Raw genomic sequence first — 15,352 nt, forward strand, 5'->3', positions numbered from 1 at the left:
TGATGTTAAATTTCTGTGATACTAATTACTGTTTTTCTGATGTTATAGGTTGAGCTTCAGTGTGAGTGTGGAAGAAAAAAAGAGTCTATGATTTGCTCAGAAGCAGCAAGTACTTATCAAAGGTCTGTTAAGGCAGTGACCTGCATTTTTTATTGCACAGAAGCAGAAGAATAAAAAAAAATGTAGCTGTGATTTCATTTTCTTCTGAATGTATTCATATAGTATCAATTAATTTAGCTATCATGGACAGTTCTCCTGCTCAACTAATTTTACTCCCTTGGTTCATATTGAACATGTCTGTAATGAGTTTTCTTACTCCAAATTGGATGGCTGTGTAATACATACTGTATGCACATGCACATCTCCCGAGAGATATTTAACATTCAGCAGACTGGTGTTTCCAGTGCCAGAGATAATTTTGGCTCTGTATGAAGTTGCTAATATTTAATATTTTATATTATTTATTCTCTATATAATAGGCTGTAGCCAGTCTTACGAAAATAGAATTCCCATTACTCATTTCTCATAAGCGGGCAGGGGGGGCAGGTAGAGAATAAATTAATTCTACGAATGTTGTTAAAATTCAGCAGACCTATAACTAGGGACTCGGTCTAGATTAACTGAGAGCCCACCAGAAAACATCTCTTTAACAGATTTAACATAGTCTCTGTGTATAAGGTTAAAAGCAAATATTTTGAAAAGTTTACTAAATATAAAGGGGAGCGTTATCTAATTTTTAAATTACAATTTCGAGGGAGAGAATTAAGTTCTGATATTCTGGAAATCTAACACTAAAACCTGTTAAGAAATAAAGTAATATAATAGTGTAGTTAAGATCACAAGTGCATGTACTAGATATTTGTTTAAGTTTTTCAGATTGCAGAATTGATGCCAAAGTTGCATTCATAGGCTATATTATTTCACTGCCTCTGATTAAAGCAATAATTCAGTCCAAAATGGCAAAGATTTTTGAAATACATTCTGACTCTCCTTAGTACACACATACATAAATTTCTGTAGCTTCTTTTAAAGAACTGTATATGTTTCATAAAATGTTCTCTTCATTTTTATTTTTATTTTTATTTTTTTGCAGAATAGCTGCAATATCGATTGCCTCTAAGTTAACAGATCCACAACTTGGAGATTCAGTAGAGATAAGTAGATTGATTACCAAAAAAGAAATGAAGCAAACCAGGTACTAAATTATGAATCAGTGGGGGAAGACCTTTTAAATTCAGCTAGAATTTGCCTTTTATGTTGTTTGCAAGATTATATATTAGTTACATTTTAGTTGGCGGATGCAATTTATTGATATGTTTTTAACTGATTTTGTTTCATTATATAAAATTGAAATTGTTATTCCACCTTAGTATTTGAATTGGAAAGATAATCTTTTAATAAAGTAATTAAATCAAATGTATTTCTTAAATAGCAATTTTGACTTGGAGGCATGCCTGCAGAACTTATTGTATAATATTCCAGTCTCTTTAATCCATTATGGCCAATAAAGAATTCTATTATTGTTGCTAACCTGAGATTATCAATTGCATTTCTGTCTGGCATAGTGCTGTGCCAGACACGCTAAAGTTCCTGTTCTATGAAATATTCTTTCTTTGTGCATAAATGTAATAGCATTTTCAAATAAACATTTATCATATGTCTGTGTCTTGTTCATTTAGGTTGCAGTGTGATGAAGAATGTTTGGCTCTTGAAAGAAACAGGTAGGTAAATTGCTTTATTGATTTTAATGCAATAAACAATATGGGGAGTATTATATGATTGGAAGGAAATAGATAATCTTTTATTAAATTAAAAGTTGGGATTTGACTATTGCTAGACTGGATAACATTAAATATTTATTTATTATTAGACGGTTTGCTGAGGCTCTTCACATAGATGACAGTTCTGATCCATTCAATGTTCGTGTCTCTGCACCCAAGTACAGTGATGTGTTGAAAGAGGATGGAAGGTATGCATCATTATTTTTCATATGTCACATAATTTTCTCACATAATCAGGCATTGTGTTGACCTTTGTGAAGAGATTAAAATCTGACAATTATTTGAATTGTTTTGCTACTAAGGATGCTTTTTTTAAATTTGCCCTGGTATATGACCTTTTCCCTTGACATGATTTAGAAATTCTTTGAACGTTTTTCTAATAAAGATTCCATTAAAGTTGGAGGAATTTTCAGAGTCAGAAGTATGTATGATGACCAATGGTAAGAGATGGTTTCTCCTGTTGCATGGGAAATCATGCCTGAGGGACAGTTTGGAATTTTTCTGTACTTGCTGTTTTTCTTTTTTACTTGCTTTCCTTTCAGTCAGTTCTCTTCCAGTATCTAAATTTGGTTTGATGGAAATATATCTATTTCTTATTTCCTATTTTAGGCTAGACAGAAAGGGATCAAATATTTATCTATCTGGCCCATCTTCTCAGAGATATTCCTAGTATCTACCAGAAGTAAATACTTCTGTTGCCATTTGTATTGTTACTACTATTTTATTTATGATTCATAGAACATGTATTTGAATCTACAGTTCTGCTGTAATGAATAATTTGGCCTGCAATCACAAAAAGTCTGCTGTTATGTCTTTACAGTGTTAAACTATACACCATTGTCTCCTGCAAGTCCTGCTGTCTTGGCCTCATTGTGGTACAGGTAGTCTTTGTTTAGCTACCACAATTGGGACCAGTTATCTCTTAATCCGTTACATAATCAGTTACTGCTCATTCCAATGACATACATGCACAGTCCACAATGCATAACAGCTTATACAACATTAGAAAAGACATTGTAAATTGTTGATCAGTTTGTTCTAACAACTATAAAATATCAAAAGGATAATTTTTCCTACCATATCTTCACAGGTTTGGGAAGACTATACTTTCATTTTAAAAAAACATTATTTTTAAAATTATGGCATTACAATCTCAGAATTTAAAAAACAGAATGAATTTCCTTCTCTAAGAAACAAAATGAAATTTATGGGAAATCAGAAACCTTTGATGATATCCCCAGTTTATGCTGGGAGGGGGGAGCTTAAGATAGGTTGAAAGAAAAATCCTTAGTTACAGAACTGTTGTTCTTGTCCTAATTATTATTTCTTTCTGCTGCAGAAAAGATTTAAAGTTTGTCAGTGAAGTTGAGAAAGAAATGAAAGCTCTTATAGAAGCAGTCAATAAGGTTGGTAATGTAGAAAACGTGTTCATTTCCAAGTACATAAAGTCTTGAATCTTCTATCAAAACCAATATAGTAATATAGGCAGAAAGCAATTAAATCCAGTGCTAAATATTACATTTTATAGGAAACAGCCAGTAACACAATTAACAGGTTTACTATGGACAGTTGCATAAAATTAAATACACTGTCGTAATCTAAACCATTTTTGACAGATTGGAATGGCAGTTGCACAAATTTTGTGATATTCCTAGAAGTTGTAGTTGGCATCCTGTGAGCTGGAAAAAATTTCATCATTTGGCTTTATTTAATATTTAGCAATATTTAGATGAAAGTTATATAATTAAATGTTTACAAAAAGGTATGTTAAAAAAAAGACAGAAGAGAAAAATATAATCAACATAACCTGTGGTATGGATAAAGGTGCTTCTGTAAAGTAGTACTATTGAATGTGCTGTCTAATTTTGTTGGTTGCAGCCCACCATATTTAGCCAATCTGTGCATTAAGTAAATAATTAGAAATGTAATAAGGTGTAATGGGCTCTCAGAATAAACTTGGGAGGCAGCAGGAAGTGCTGCAACTGAGACAACTGACCTAAAAGAGATATCTCAGCCACAGAAGGAACAGAGATAGAAAAAGCGTTGCAGAAGGCACCCTCCCTAATTCTCTAGAAAATATCGAGAGAATTTGGTCATTAGGGAACAATCTCTTTATTTGTTCTTTTCAGTATGTAGAAGCATAGAAGAGTAGGAAGAGAATGGAGTGATAGTGTGTCACTGAATTAAAATATTAAACCTATCAAAAGGGATCTTCAGAAAGAGCAGGAAAAATAAAGTGCCAGAATGAAGAAGAAATGTTTGCTTTCATGATTTGGGCAATTTTTTCACATTTATAAAGCTGCTGCTTCTTTTTTAGAGGTATTTCATAATTTTTATCTCTCAAGATTGCTGCATCAAGAAATACTGCAACATGAAGCTCTATATACTTCACAGTTTTTCATAACTATTTTTTGCTGTTACATTCTTGATTAAATTAACATTTAAAGTTATGGTTTGAGTCCAGTTTCTATATTGAGCAATAGGGTTTCTATTTTATTTATTTGAAATCATTAACTATTATATTAATAGATAATCACAAATAGAGTATCTAATTTTAAATTCTAAATCTGATCCCATAGAGACTTCAAGGGGATATGTGGTCCTGCCACATTATCTTGCCCTTTTCCAGATGAGGAATAATATGAATCAAGAATCTCTGATTGTGGTCAGGACCATAAACTGTCAGTCCGGTAGACAGTATAATATGGTCATTATCCAGACACCTGCCAATAGAAAGGAAGTTACAATGCATGTTAAATCAGATGAAACCAGTAAAAATGTTTTTCAATCATTCCATTTTCAGTAGGTTATAATTCATGACAGAATTATTCCATATATAAAAATCACATTTAACTGTCATTTGGAATAGTTTCCAGCTACTTAGTTTTATTCCAAAATCTTTGGAACTTTCAGGAGGAATATTCCCTCACAACAAAGAAGGATGCTATTAAATCATAATAGCAAGTAAAGATTTGTGTTTGGCTTCATTTGAGATTTGCAGGAGAAATGTACTCCTTCAGAATATAAAATTCAGATGTTTCAGATGTCGTTCAGTGTAGGACATGACCAACTGAGGAGGAATATAAATGTTAAATAATAAAATGTATAATAATTCACTTATGGGTTCAGAGATATGGAGCTGGAGACAAACAAGTAAAGCAGAATTAATGTATCACAAACTTAGAACCAGTTAATGTGCAAAGACCACCACAAAAATGTTCATTATTAGAATGATTCAAAATCCTTTATTGAATCCTTTTGATTCAAAAAAAGTGGTATCATATTTCTTGATTTCAGTTCTGAAGGAAGGAGGTATTTGTGTGAAACACCAACCAGCAATGTTTTTCAAGTTTAATACTTTAAGTATGGGCTTTTATTTTCTGTTCAATTTATTTTCTGTTCAATTATAAAATTGTTTATTGTAAAAATATAAACAGAATTGCATAAAAGGTATATAAATATATAAAATAGATAAAATACAAATTTTAAAAATCTCCTGAGATTTACAGGGGATTTTTTGTTCAGTAAATATACCAAGGAATTGGCTACACTTAAAATCATTGCCCAATTCTCCATGCCTAAAGCGAACATAGATGGTATGGCTCAGTCTTCTCCAAATTTCATCAAAATATTATATCTCTCCAATGCAGAGCAAGCACACAAAGAAGAGTCATTGTTTTCCACCCATGAACCGAGAACACCGTAGAATCATCCACGAACTTGCTCAGGTTTACGGCATTGAGAGTGTGAGCTATGATAACGAACCAAAGCGCAATGTTGTTATCAGTGCGGTGAAGTATGTTGTTCTGTTTTCTTGTTATAAATGGCAAATTTACCATCTTCCAATAAACAATATAATTTTTATGTTTTGTATTTGAACCAATTTGATTTTACATTGATATTGTGCAAACATTTTAAGCATTCTTTGTGTGCCAGGAATTTTAATATATTTATGTTTAGGAAAGATGTATTGCCATGATCACTTCTTCATTGAAAATGTCCTTGATTATTTAGTTTTTCTTTATATATAGGAACATTGTAATACTTTAATTAAAACATAAATTGAAACAAAATAATCCACATAAATATCATGAGTTATATAGGCTCATTTCCCTGGGTCTCTCTAATCCAAAGATGTCAGGGTTTTTTACAGAAAAGCCTGTTTATATACCTCAGCATATATAATGTTTGTCGCTAGTATTTCTATATGGCATGAATGTATTTTTTAATTCTTAGCAAATTGGGTGATTTAATGAAAGCATTAATCTGACCTGAAAATCTATTTACTCCAGAGAGCTTTATAAAAATACTTATCCCCATACCTACAAAATTCCTGTTTTTCAAAATAGAAGAAGAGTAGTCTAAGAAGAATAGTCTAAGACCGTGATGGTGAACCTGTGGCACGTGTGCCACGGGTGGCACACGGAGCCATATTTGTGGGCACGTGAGTGTTGCCCTAGTTCAGCTCCAGCGTGCATGCATGCACCAGCCAGCTGATTTTTGGCCTTCTGGGCCCACCAGAAGTTGGGAAACGGGATGTTTTCGGCTTCCGGGGAGGGTGGGGAAGGCCGTTTTCGCCCTCCCCAGAAACCTAGAAAGCCTCTGGAGCCTGGAGAGGGTGAAAAACAGACCTTCTGGTCCTACCGGAAGTTGGGAAATGGGCCGTTTCTGGCCTCCAGAGGGCTCCTACAAAGCCTCTGGAGCCTGGGGAGGGCGAAAAACAGGCCTACCAGACCCACCGTGTCAAAAGCAGGTCAGGCATTGAATTATGGGTGTGGGCACGCACATGCACGACCCTCCCGTGCTCCCCCCGCTTTTGGCACGTGATGGCAAAATGGTTAGCCATCACTGGTCTAAGACATCATATAACCAGCTCTTTAATAGTAAGGTTTTCTTTCTGTAGAGAAGGGGACATGGCGATTCAGTGGTTAGGACACTAAGTCTTAGACCGTTAAAAGTTAATAGCTCAGGAGTTCAAGACCCCATTGCTGCAAGGCAGAGTGAGCTCCCTTCACTTGTCCCAGATCCTGCCAACCTAGCAGTTGGAAAGCATGCAAATGCTAGTAGATGAATGGGTACTGCATATAAGCATGCAGGAAAGTAACAGTGTTTCTGTTTTTTTATCTGTAGAGGGAAATCAGTTTGCCCAACAGTTACTCTGACATCACTACTTACGAAGGAGAAGCAGACCAAGCCTCCCCCGCCTATTCCTCATCACAAACAATCAGAAAAGTAAGTATAATTTCCTTTAAATACCTGGATTGATTTAATATATTTTTATTGATAGTTTATTTGAGATTAGCATAAATGTATTTATCAGAAACTTGCCTAGTAGGTATCCACTTCATTCCAATAAGAAAGAAAAAATATGAGTATAAGGTCCAGTGGTGGGTTGCCTCCGGTTCGGACCGGTTCGCAAGAATCAGTAGTAAAACTGGCGGGAGGCTCTGCCCACCATCCCCGACATTATCAGGAAGCTTCTGCATATGCGCAGAAGCGCGCACGCGGCCCCGTTGCGAACCGGTAGTAAAGGTAAGTAGAACCCACCTGTGGCTTTCCTTCTTTTGTGGAGTCCACCTTGAGAAGAAGAGGCAAATCAGTGATGATTGAGGTGATAAATGGTAGAACAGAAGGAATAATGTAAAGGAAGTAGCTACATGAATGAACAAGAACAAAAGAAGTGGATATTGGGGAAAATATTGTAGCAAGTATAGATAGGATACAAAGACCCATAGAGCTGTTGATCTCTCTGGAAACATACTTGTAGAGTAGTCTCCTTGTTTCAGGTCTCCTTTCTCCTTGTTTGTGGAAGAGTTGGCTAAGTCACACATATATGACCAGGGAACTTCCTTCTCAGAGTAATTTAATCTTGCCTAACAAAAGAAAGCGTTGTTGCATAAATCAAGTATATAAAGACATTCCTGTAAGGGAAAGTCACAGGTTGTATTTTCCTCACCCACAAAGTTTTTACTAAATTCTTTTAATCTTTTGCTTTAACTTTCAGGCCTGGGAATAGCAGCACAGAGAGGCGGTTCAAAGAAGAGACAGTTATTGACTATTTTGATGTACAAGACTGATGAGATTAACATGGAATTACACTGTGGAAAATTGGAAGTGAAACTACAAATGTGTTCAGGATAATTTTTGTCAAAATATATTGTTTTATATATTTGAAGTTCATCATGTAAACAACAGAGGAAAAGAAATGGTTCATAATTTTTAAGTAAGGCAAGGTAGAATATTATAACCATTTGTGATTGAATAATTTAAATGGGATATGGTCACAATTACATATATATATATGCATCTACTGTCAGCTTCTTATGTAAACCATTGAGCAGTTAATCAGAGGTACGTAAAGAATTCCTGGTTCAACATAGAGTCTCATCTATGTTGTATGTGGATCTCATGGATCAGGAGTAGTACCAGCAAGCATGACCTATTCTACCTCTCTTGAAGGCATAAATATGTGAGGGGAAAACTTTTAAAAGAACTAGTATAAAAAAAAATCAGCAGAAACTTGACAGATTGTTAATAAAGTATAAGTGAGAATTATGATTATATTTGTAAACTTAGATGAACTGCTAAAACACTAAAGTTAAAATCATAATATACATAAAATAGTCCCATAAGAATTTCAGATTCATGCTGTTCGTAACAATAGAATTGATGATCAAGAAAATGGCACAATTTGTTTCTAAACTTTGGTGGCCTTTTTCATCACTCTTTCTTTTAAATGCAAGATCCTTTCAGATTGTGACTGTACAGTAAGGAATTAATTTTGTGGCTCTTCTAATGTGACTACACTATAATTCCTAGCAGCCCAAGGCAGCATAGTCAGCAGTAAAGGAAGTACTGGAGCACCATAGATTTTCTATCCCTTGTATGGTTAAGAGAAGATTTATTTTGTAAATTTATACATTTGGGGTGATAATTTGTTTTTGTTTTTTCTTCAGTTAACAGAAGCATATATGATAAAGTTTGACTATGATGATAATGCTACTTTGTTTAAATTAGTAATTCGTAGCACATAAAGAAATTATGGGCAATTATGAATGAAGTGGTGGTGGAAGATTATTAATGGCATTCGGTTTCTGGAGAGCTTTCAATTTCCTTAATAACGTCCCTCTCTTTAATCTTCCCTATGCAAGAAACTTCTGATGCCAAAAGTGTGTTATCAGGCTGCCACCATAGTGTGGAAGAATGTTATATGAAAGTAAGTTAGTTACCTTGATTTTATAAACTGGTAGCCTGTTTTCCACAAAATGTCTGTGACATCTTACTTCATGTAGGATATCCTGACCTTTTCTGGATTATAATTTTTGCTCATTAATACTTTGCAAATATATTAATTTCTGGTTTATTTTTCAATAAGGATTTATTTATTTATTTAGCACATGGTATTCAAAGAGGAAAATAACAAACAAGGATTTTTATGGCTTGAAAACTAACATGAGAATTAGTCATATCTCAAATGTAGGAATATGCTTGAATTTAATTCAAGAGAGATGGTGAATTAAATAATATGGCATGCATTTATACCAATTACAATTAAATCTTGTTACTTCCTTTTCATATATAAGTAGCCCTTGACAAAGTACAAGGTAGCATTCTCATAGATATTAATAACCAAAGGAATGACAGAACATTATTGTTATGTAGAAACCTATTGGCAACATAACTAAAAATTGAGCATTTTTCTGTTTCCAAATACCCAAAACATGGTCCACTCCATTTCACTACCAATATACTGAAGTTGTGCTAGTATCACTCCAATGCACTATAGGGGACTGTGTATACATGGAAAGCTTTTGTGTCTCTAAAAGGTATAGACCAGGGGTGTCAAATTGGCAGCTCACGGGCTGGATGCGTCACGTGCAGGCCATGCCCACCACAGCTCTGTGAAGGGAAAAAGAATCGCAATGTGTCACATGAAGGCAATGTGATGGGGCAAGTTTGACTCCTGTGGTATAGACAGATTATATTCAATTTGTTCATGAGTTGCTACATTTGCTGAGAGTTTACAGGCATAGACAGAAAGGCTGCTAGGTATATGTGAATAAAACTAAAGAAGAATGTACAATAGATCAATTGGAATGTATGTAAATGTGGAAACCCAGTGCTTATCAAGTAAACTACAATATAAACCAATTGTATCTTTACAGGGGAAGGATGTAGATGCACATTTCTATTCATTGCTTATTCTAGGCAGAATTGTTTATCTGCATAAATTGATAGGCACAGGGTACTAACTTAAAAGCAATATTTGTGTGTGTGAACTTGTTATAAGAAGTCACATATACACAAAATGTTTGTTCATTTTCAGCGCTTTGACCTTTTTATTTATGTGACGTGGTTTCAAAGTGATTGATCCTGCTGTTGCTTGGTGAAAAAGTGCCATGTGAATATTAAGGGGTTAAACAGGTATTTATTTTTAGTGGTTTGGCTAAATTGTGATATTTTCATGAAGAGTTGACCTCTCAGTTTTTTAAATTATACTTTTCATTTATTCATTTTTCATTTAGTTTGTGCAATTATGATAACTGAGAGGGAGAATTCTTTAGAACAAGTTTTTGCACACTGTTCTTTCCTAAAATTATGGATGGTGCAACTAAGTTTATATATGCAAATAGTGCAGATAACATTCAAGAATGTGGCTTAGTAATAGATATATACGTATGTATATATATATATATACATACACACACACACACATATATATATTCAGAACTGCTCAGACTATTTAATGCTCTGTGTGCTTTGACTTCTGTATAATCTAATGTGAAAATTACAATGGAAATTATTCTTTATGCCATTTCATATAATATAAATGAAGTAAAAAAATACCAATATACAATTAATTTTTAATACATTATTTCAATCTTTTCATTCACAAATGTGCACATTCTGCTTGCTTTCAATTTCAGTGGTGTAATAAATGGCTGACTTTATAAATCTGAAATAGAAGTCTGTAATAAAGTACAAACTTTCCAATGGATATTTTTTTAAAATCTACCTTAAAGTTCTTGTGAATTGTATAAAAATGAAGGCTGCTGAAATGCTGTAGGACAGTGGCCTCCAATCTTTTGGGCAGACTTTTCTGCAGACTGGAGGGGATGTCGTTTCAGGTGCTGTCTGCATCCTGCGGATGGGGTTTTGCTTGTTTGCATGGCCTGGTTTCTGGCATGCTACAGCCCGATGCCAGTCCATGGACTGTGGGTTGGGGATCCTTACTATAGGAAGTCAATTGTGACATTCAAGGGACTGTCTTTATAAACTTTAATAGTGAATATCAGATCATCTTAAACTAAATCAGGCATGTGAACAGTTTCTTTTTCTAATGTTTTACAAACATTAGAACGTTGTCTTTTCAAAGACAAATGCTAAGAGCACAATTCAACAAAAATCATAAAATTAAATTTCAATATGTAGTTGAGGAAGAATCATTAAATTTCAAATGCACTGTGATGCTCTGAATTTCAACTAAGGAGTGACTTTTGCAGGTTCCTAGGACTTAATTTGAAGTAAGTCAGAGTCGTCAGATTTCCCCATTTTAATTTATAGATATCAACATTTCCCTGATATTTTCCTCACCGGATTTTCCAATATTGGAAACAAAGGGTATAATGGGATGGGCAGAATGTGGGCCTATAAGGAAGGATTGTTTTAATGATAAAGATTACAGAATTGAGTAGATCTCAATAAGATTGTATATAGATAGTCCGTGTGCTTTAAATATCCTAATAAACTTAGTTGACCTAAAAGTCTTACTACAGATATTGCCGGTACACTTACATCAATCCCCTTTACAATTTTGATATATTTATTTTATAATGTCCAAGGATAGTAATTTTCATTTATAAAACATTTTTAATTCAAAATGTTTTAAACTTCAAAATAAACCATGTGAATTCCAAAGCTCCTTCAGATATTTTGAAAATGTTCCTTCTCAAAATGCCTTCTTGAATCCAAAGCTTAGTATACTTCTAGAATAATTGGCAACTATCAGTATTTCATATTTGAAGTATTTTTAGATTGGGCTAGTATTTTATTGACTGCAGTTGTCAAATTATGGTGTGTGCGTGTGGATGGATGGATGGATGGATGGATGGATGGATGGATGGATGGATGGATAGATAGATAGATAGATAGATAGATAGATAGATAGATAGATAGATAGATAGATGGATAGATGGATAGATGGATAGATGGATAGATGGATGATAGATGGATAGTTACCCACATACATATATACACACACAAGTAAAACTCTTCTGTTTTTTTGTTTATAACCCTCAGCTGAGTGAAACAGTACATCATAGAGCAACGATTTTTGAATTAAGGTTCCTCAGATAAGCTAATTTACAGAATGTGTCCAAAGTCCAGGATTTATTACTCCCATGAAATTAAAATTTGGGAAAGTTGTGGCTAGTGCTATGTTGCTATTGTCATATAATCATTTCCAATGTTCTTGACTGCTTCCCACAAGTCAATGGGAAAGTCAGGAAATATAAACTTTATTGTGATTGGCAATGCTTCCTGTCAGCTTCCCACAAAGTCAGTTATAAAGTTGACAGGAAGTTGCAACCCGAAGGCCAGCAACCAGGTAGGTGATTGTTGCTCAGTGTGGAAGGGAATGAGGGGGTTGCATGAGAAGTGTCCAGGGTTGGGGAGGGTGCACAACAGGAACAATGCTGGTCAGGGAGAGGGTGCCTGAGAGATGGATCAAGAGTGCAGTGCATGTCAGGCAGGGTGCACGCTCCAGATAGGAGAGACTTAGTTGAGCAACTTAATACCTTCCCTATTGGCTTCCCCATTGAGAACTTCCCAAAAGCAAAGCCGGTGGGGAGCCAGCAGAAAGTCAGAAATTGCTCCCGCTTCCAAAGGTTTTTTTGCCCATCAGTAGTCATTCTGTTTGATCTGTTTAGGTAAATAAATATCTCTGAAACAATGACACAACAGATCACAGGTTGTCTAGTTTACTACATTAGTAAGCCATAAAGTAGAAAATGAAGATCTGGAAAACATTCCATATAGTTTCTCTACGTCAAAATATCAGAATATACTGTGGAGTATCTTAGATCTGTTTTCAGGTTAGTATTGTATCAGTTAGTATTAGTATGGTATTGTGTAAGTAAACTAAAAACTAAAATGAAATTGATAGAAGTGTGTTAAAATGCAAGTTCCATTATCTTATTTTGCATTTTTCATGAAATTTATACATTTGCTCTTTCCCTTACAAGTTTTATTTTCAGGGCACATTGAGCCATTATTCGAAAAATTTTAGACCATTCAAAAATTTCCATGACCATACATCTTTTAGAGATGTATGTCATGGAAATATCTACTGTGAAATTAAAGGTGTGGGGGGAATCTAGTCTGCAAAGAAAAGAAAAGGCCTGGGTACAGCACGGAAACGGCATTGGTCGCGTTGGTGGATGATCTCTGGAGGGCTCGGGACAGAGGTTGTTCCTCTATCCTGGTCCTATTAGATCTCTCAGCGGCTTTTGATACCATCGACCATGGTATCATGCTGCACCGGTTGGAAGGGTTGGGGGTGGGAGGCACCGTATTACGGTGGTTCTCCTCCTTTCTCTCCGACCGGTCGCAGTCTGTGTTGACAGGGGGGCAGAGGTCGACCCCGAGGCCCCTTATATGTGGGGTGCCACAAGGATCGGTCCTCTCGCCCCTTTTGTTCAACATTTATGTGAAGCCGTTGGGCGAGATCATCCGTGGTTTCGGGGTGGAGTACCATCAGTACGCTGATGACACCCAGCTGTACATCTCCACCCCAGACCACCCCAACGATGCCCTTGAAGTGATGTCCCAGTGCCTGGAGGCCATACGGATCTGGATGGGGAGAAACAGGCTCAGACTCAACCCATCCAAGACCGAGTGGCTGTGGTTTCCGACGTCCCGATATAGTCAGCTGGTGCCATCGCTGACTATTGGGGGCGAAGCATTGGCCCCCACGGAGAGGGCTCGCAACTTGGGTGTCCTCCTGGATTCACGGCTGTCTTTAGAAGAGCACTTGACGGCCGTGACCGGGAGGATTTTTCATCAGGTTCGCCTGATCCGCCAGTTGCGTCCCTTTCTGGATCGGGACTCGTTACGCACGGTCACTCATGCCCTCGTCACCTCCCGTCTGGACTATTGTAACGCTCTCTACATGGGGCTCCCCTTGAGGAGCACTCGGAGGCTCCAACTGGCGCAGAGTGCGGCCGCGCGGGTGGTGATGGAAGCGACGTGGCGCTCCCATGTAACGCCTCTCCTGCGCGAGCTGCACTGGCTCCCGGTGGTCTTCCGAGTGCGCTTCAAGGTTTTGGTCATCACCTTTAGAGCGCTCCATGGCTTAGGACCTGGTTATCTACGGGACCGCCTGCTACCACCAATAGCCTCCCACTGACCAGTACGCTCCCATAGAGAGGGGCTCCTCCGGGTGCCGTCGGCCAAACAATGTCGACTGGCGGCCCCCAGGGGGAGAGCCTTCTCTGTGGGGGCACCTACTATCTGGAACGAGCTCCCCCCCCCGAGATACGGAGGATTCCGGATCTGCGTACCTTCCGTCGCACGCTTAAGACGTTCCTATTCCAGCAAGCCGGCCTGACCTAAACTTCTCCTCTTTTAAATGGGAATTTTAAATTTGGTTTTAAATTATTGGGGTTTTAAATATGGTTCAGCCAAATTTATTTAACTTGTTTTACTTCTATTTTAAATTTTGTATTTATATGTTTTATTTCATGGCGGTTCACCGCCCTGAGTCCTTCGGGAGTAGGGCGGTATACAAATTTAATAAAATGAAAATGAAATGAAAAGTAAATATTGTAAGTATGTTAATACTTTTTAGCAATAGTATACAGAGAGCTGGAGCACAAGTGCAAATGGAATGGTAAGCAGTGGCCAACTAGAACTCATGAGTATACAATCTATAATCCTAGTTGTGCAGTCCATAGTATGTTCCAGAACCAGTGGCAATTTGCTGTTTTGTTTTTTATAGCAGATTAAACCTGAAATACTGTAAATTTTAAACTACACTTATTCTGAGTCTTCTTGTCCCAAATTCAGGTTGAATTTTAGTTCTGTCCTCTCCCAAAAACATAACTGACATACATCGCTTCACATTACTTGAAAATGTCTGAGGTCTAATTTTTAAAAAGTATTGCAAAAAAGATTATACTGACTATGCAGATAATTTAGACACACTCATTTCAAGACAGGAGTATTGATGAAAATGGATCGAGTTTTGTTTTTAGGCGGAATGTTTGCTCCAAGGTGGCACTCCCACACTTGTGGTATTTACTCACCATATCAATAGGAACATACATTCATTCAACTGCTTGCATAGTCAGCAAGATCTTTTGTAGATCAACTCATTAGCCAACAGTTAGCATTGCAGTGCAGAGGGCTTGCACACAGGATTTCCGCTGCAGAACCCCAATTTTAATTTAAAATTCATCTTAATTTAAAATAGTTGAAATTGTACAAGATTGATACCCTTTGCTAAAATTTTGTTTTCTGTTTTCAAATCTTTCATGATTTTGGCCCAAAAAGACAAAGATTTGGCATTCTTA

The 15,352-nt window shown here is 36.3% G+C and overlaps 1 protein-coding gene across 2 annotated transcripts in view; it reads left to right on the forward strand.

The window, feature by feature from the left end:
• The window catches only part of NFX1 (nuclear transcription factor, X-box binding 1), a 40,510-nt gene extending 29,875 nt beyond the window's left edge, over positions 1–10,635 (forward strand). The window contains exons 17-24 of one of the 2 annotated variants that reach the window (XM_034411857.2): positions 49–122; positions 1,094–1,195; positions 1,680–1,721; positions 1,871–1,969; positions 3,121–3,187; positions 5,432–5,577; positions 6,912–7,013; positions 7,786–10,635. In XM_034411857.2, coding sequence (XP_034267748.2) covers positions 49–122; positions 1,094–1,195; positions 1,680–1,721; positions 1,871–1,969; positions 3,121–3,187; positions 5,432–5,577; positions 6,912–7,013; positions 7,786–7,858 — 705 coding nt within the window. In that variant the 3' untranslated portion in view covers positions 7,859–10,635. The remainder of the gene's footprint in view (positions 1–48; positions 123–1,093; positions 1,196–1,679; positions 1,722–1,870; positions 1,970–3,120; positions 3,188–5,431; positions 5,578–6,911; positions 7,014–7,785) is intronic. The other variant, XM_034411859.2, reaches the window with a different exon arrangement.
• Positions 10,636–15,352: the final 4,717 nt, after the last annotated feature.

This window comes from Pantherophis guttatus, chromosome 3 (assembly GCF_059756535.1).
Source record: "Pantherophis guttatus breed Tessera chromosome 3, ASM5975653v1, whole genome shotgun sequence".
NCBI classification, from domain to species: domain Eukaryota; kingdom Metazoa; phylum Chordata; class Lepidosauria; order Squamata; family Colubridae; genus Pantherophis; species Pantherophis guttatus.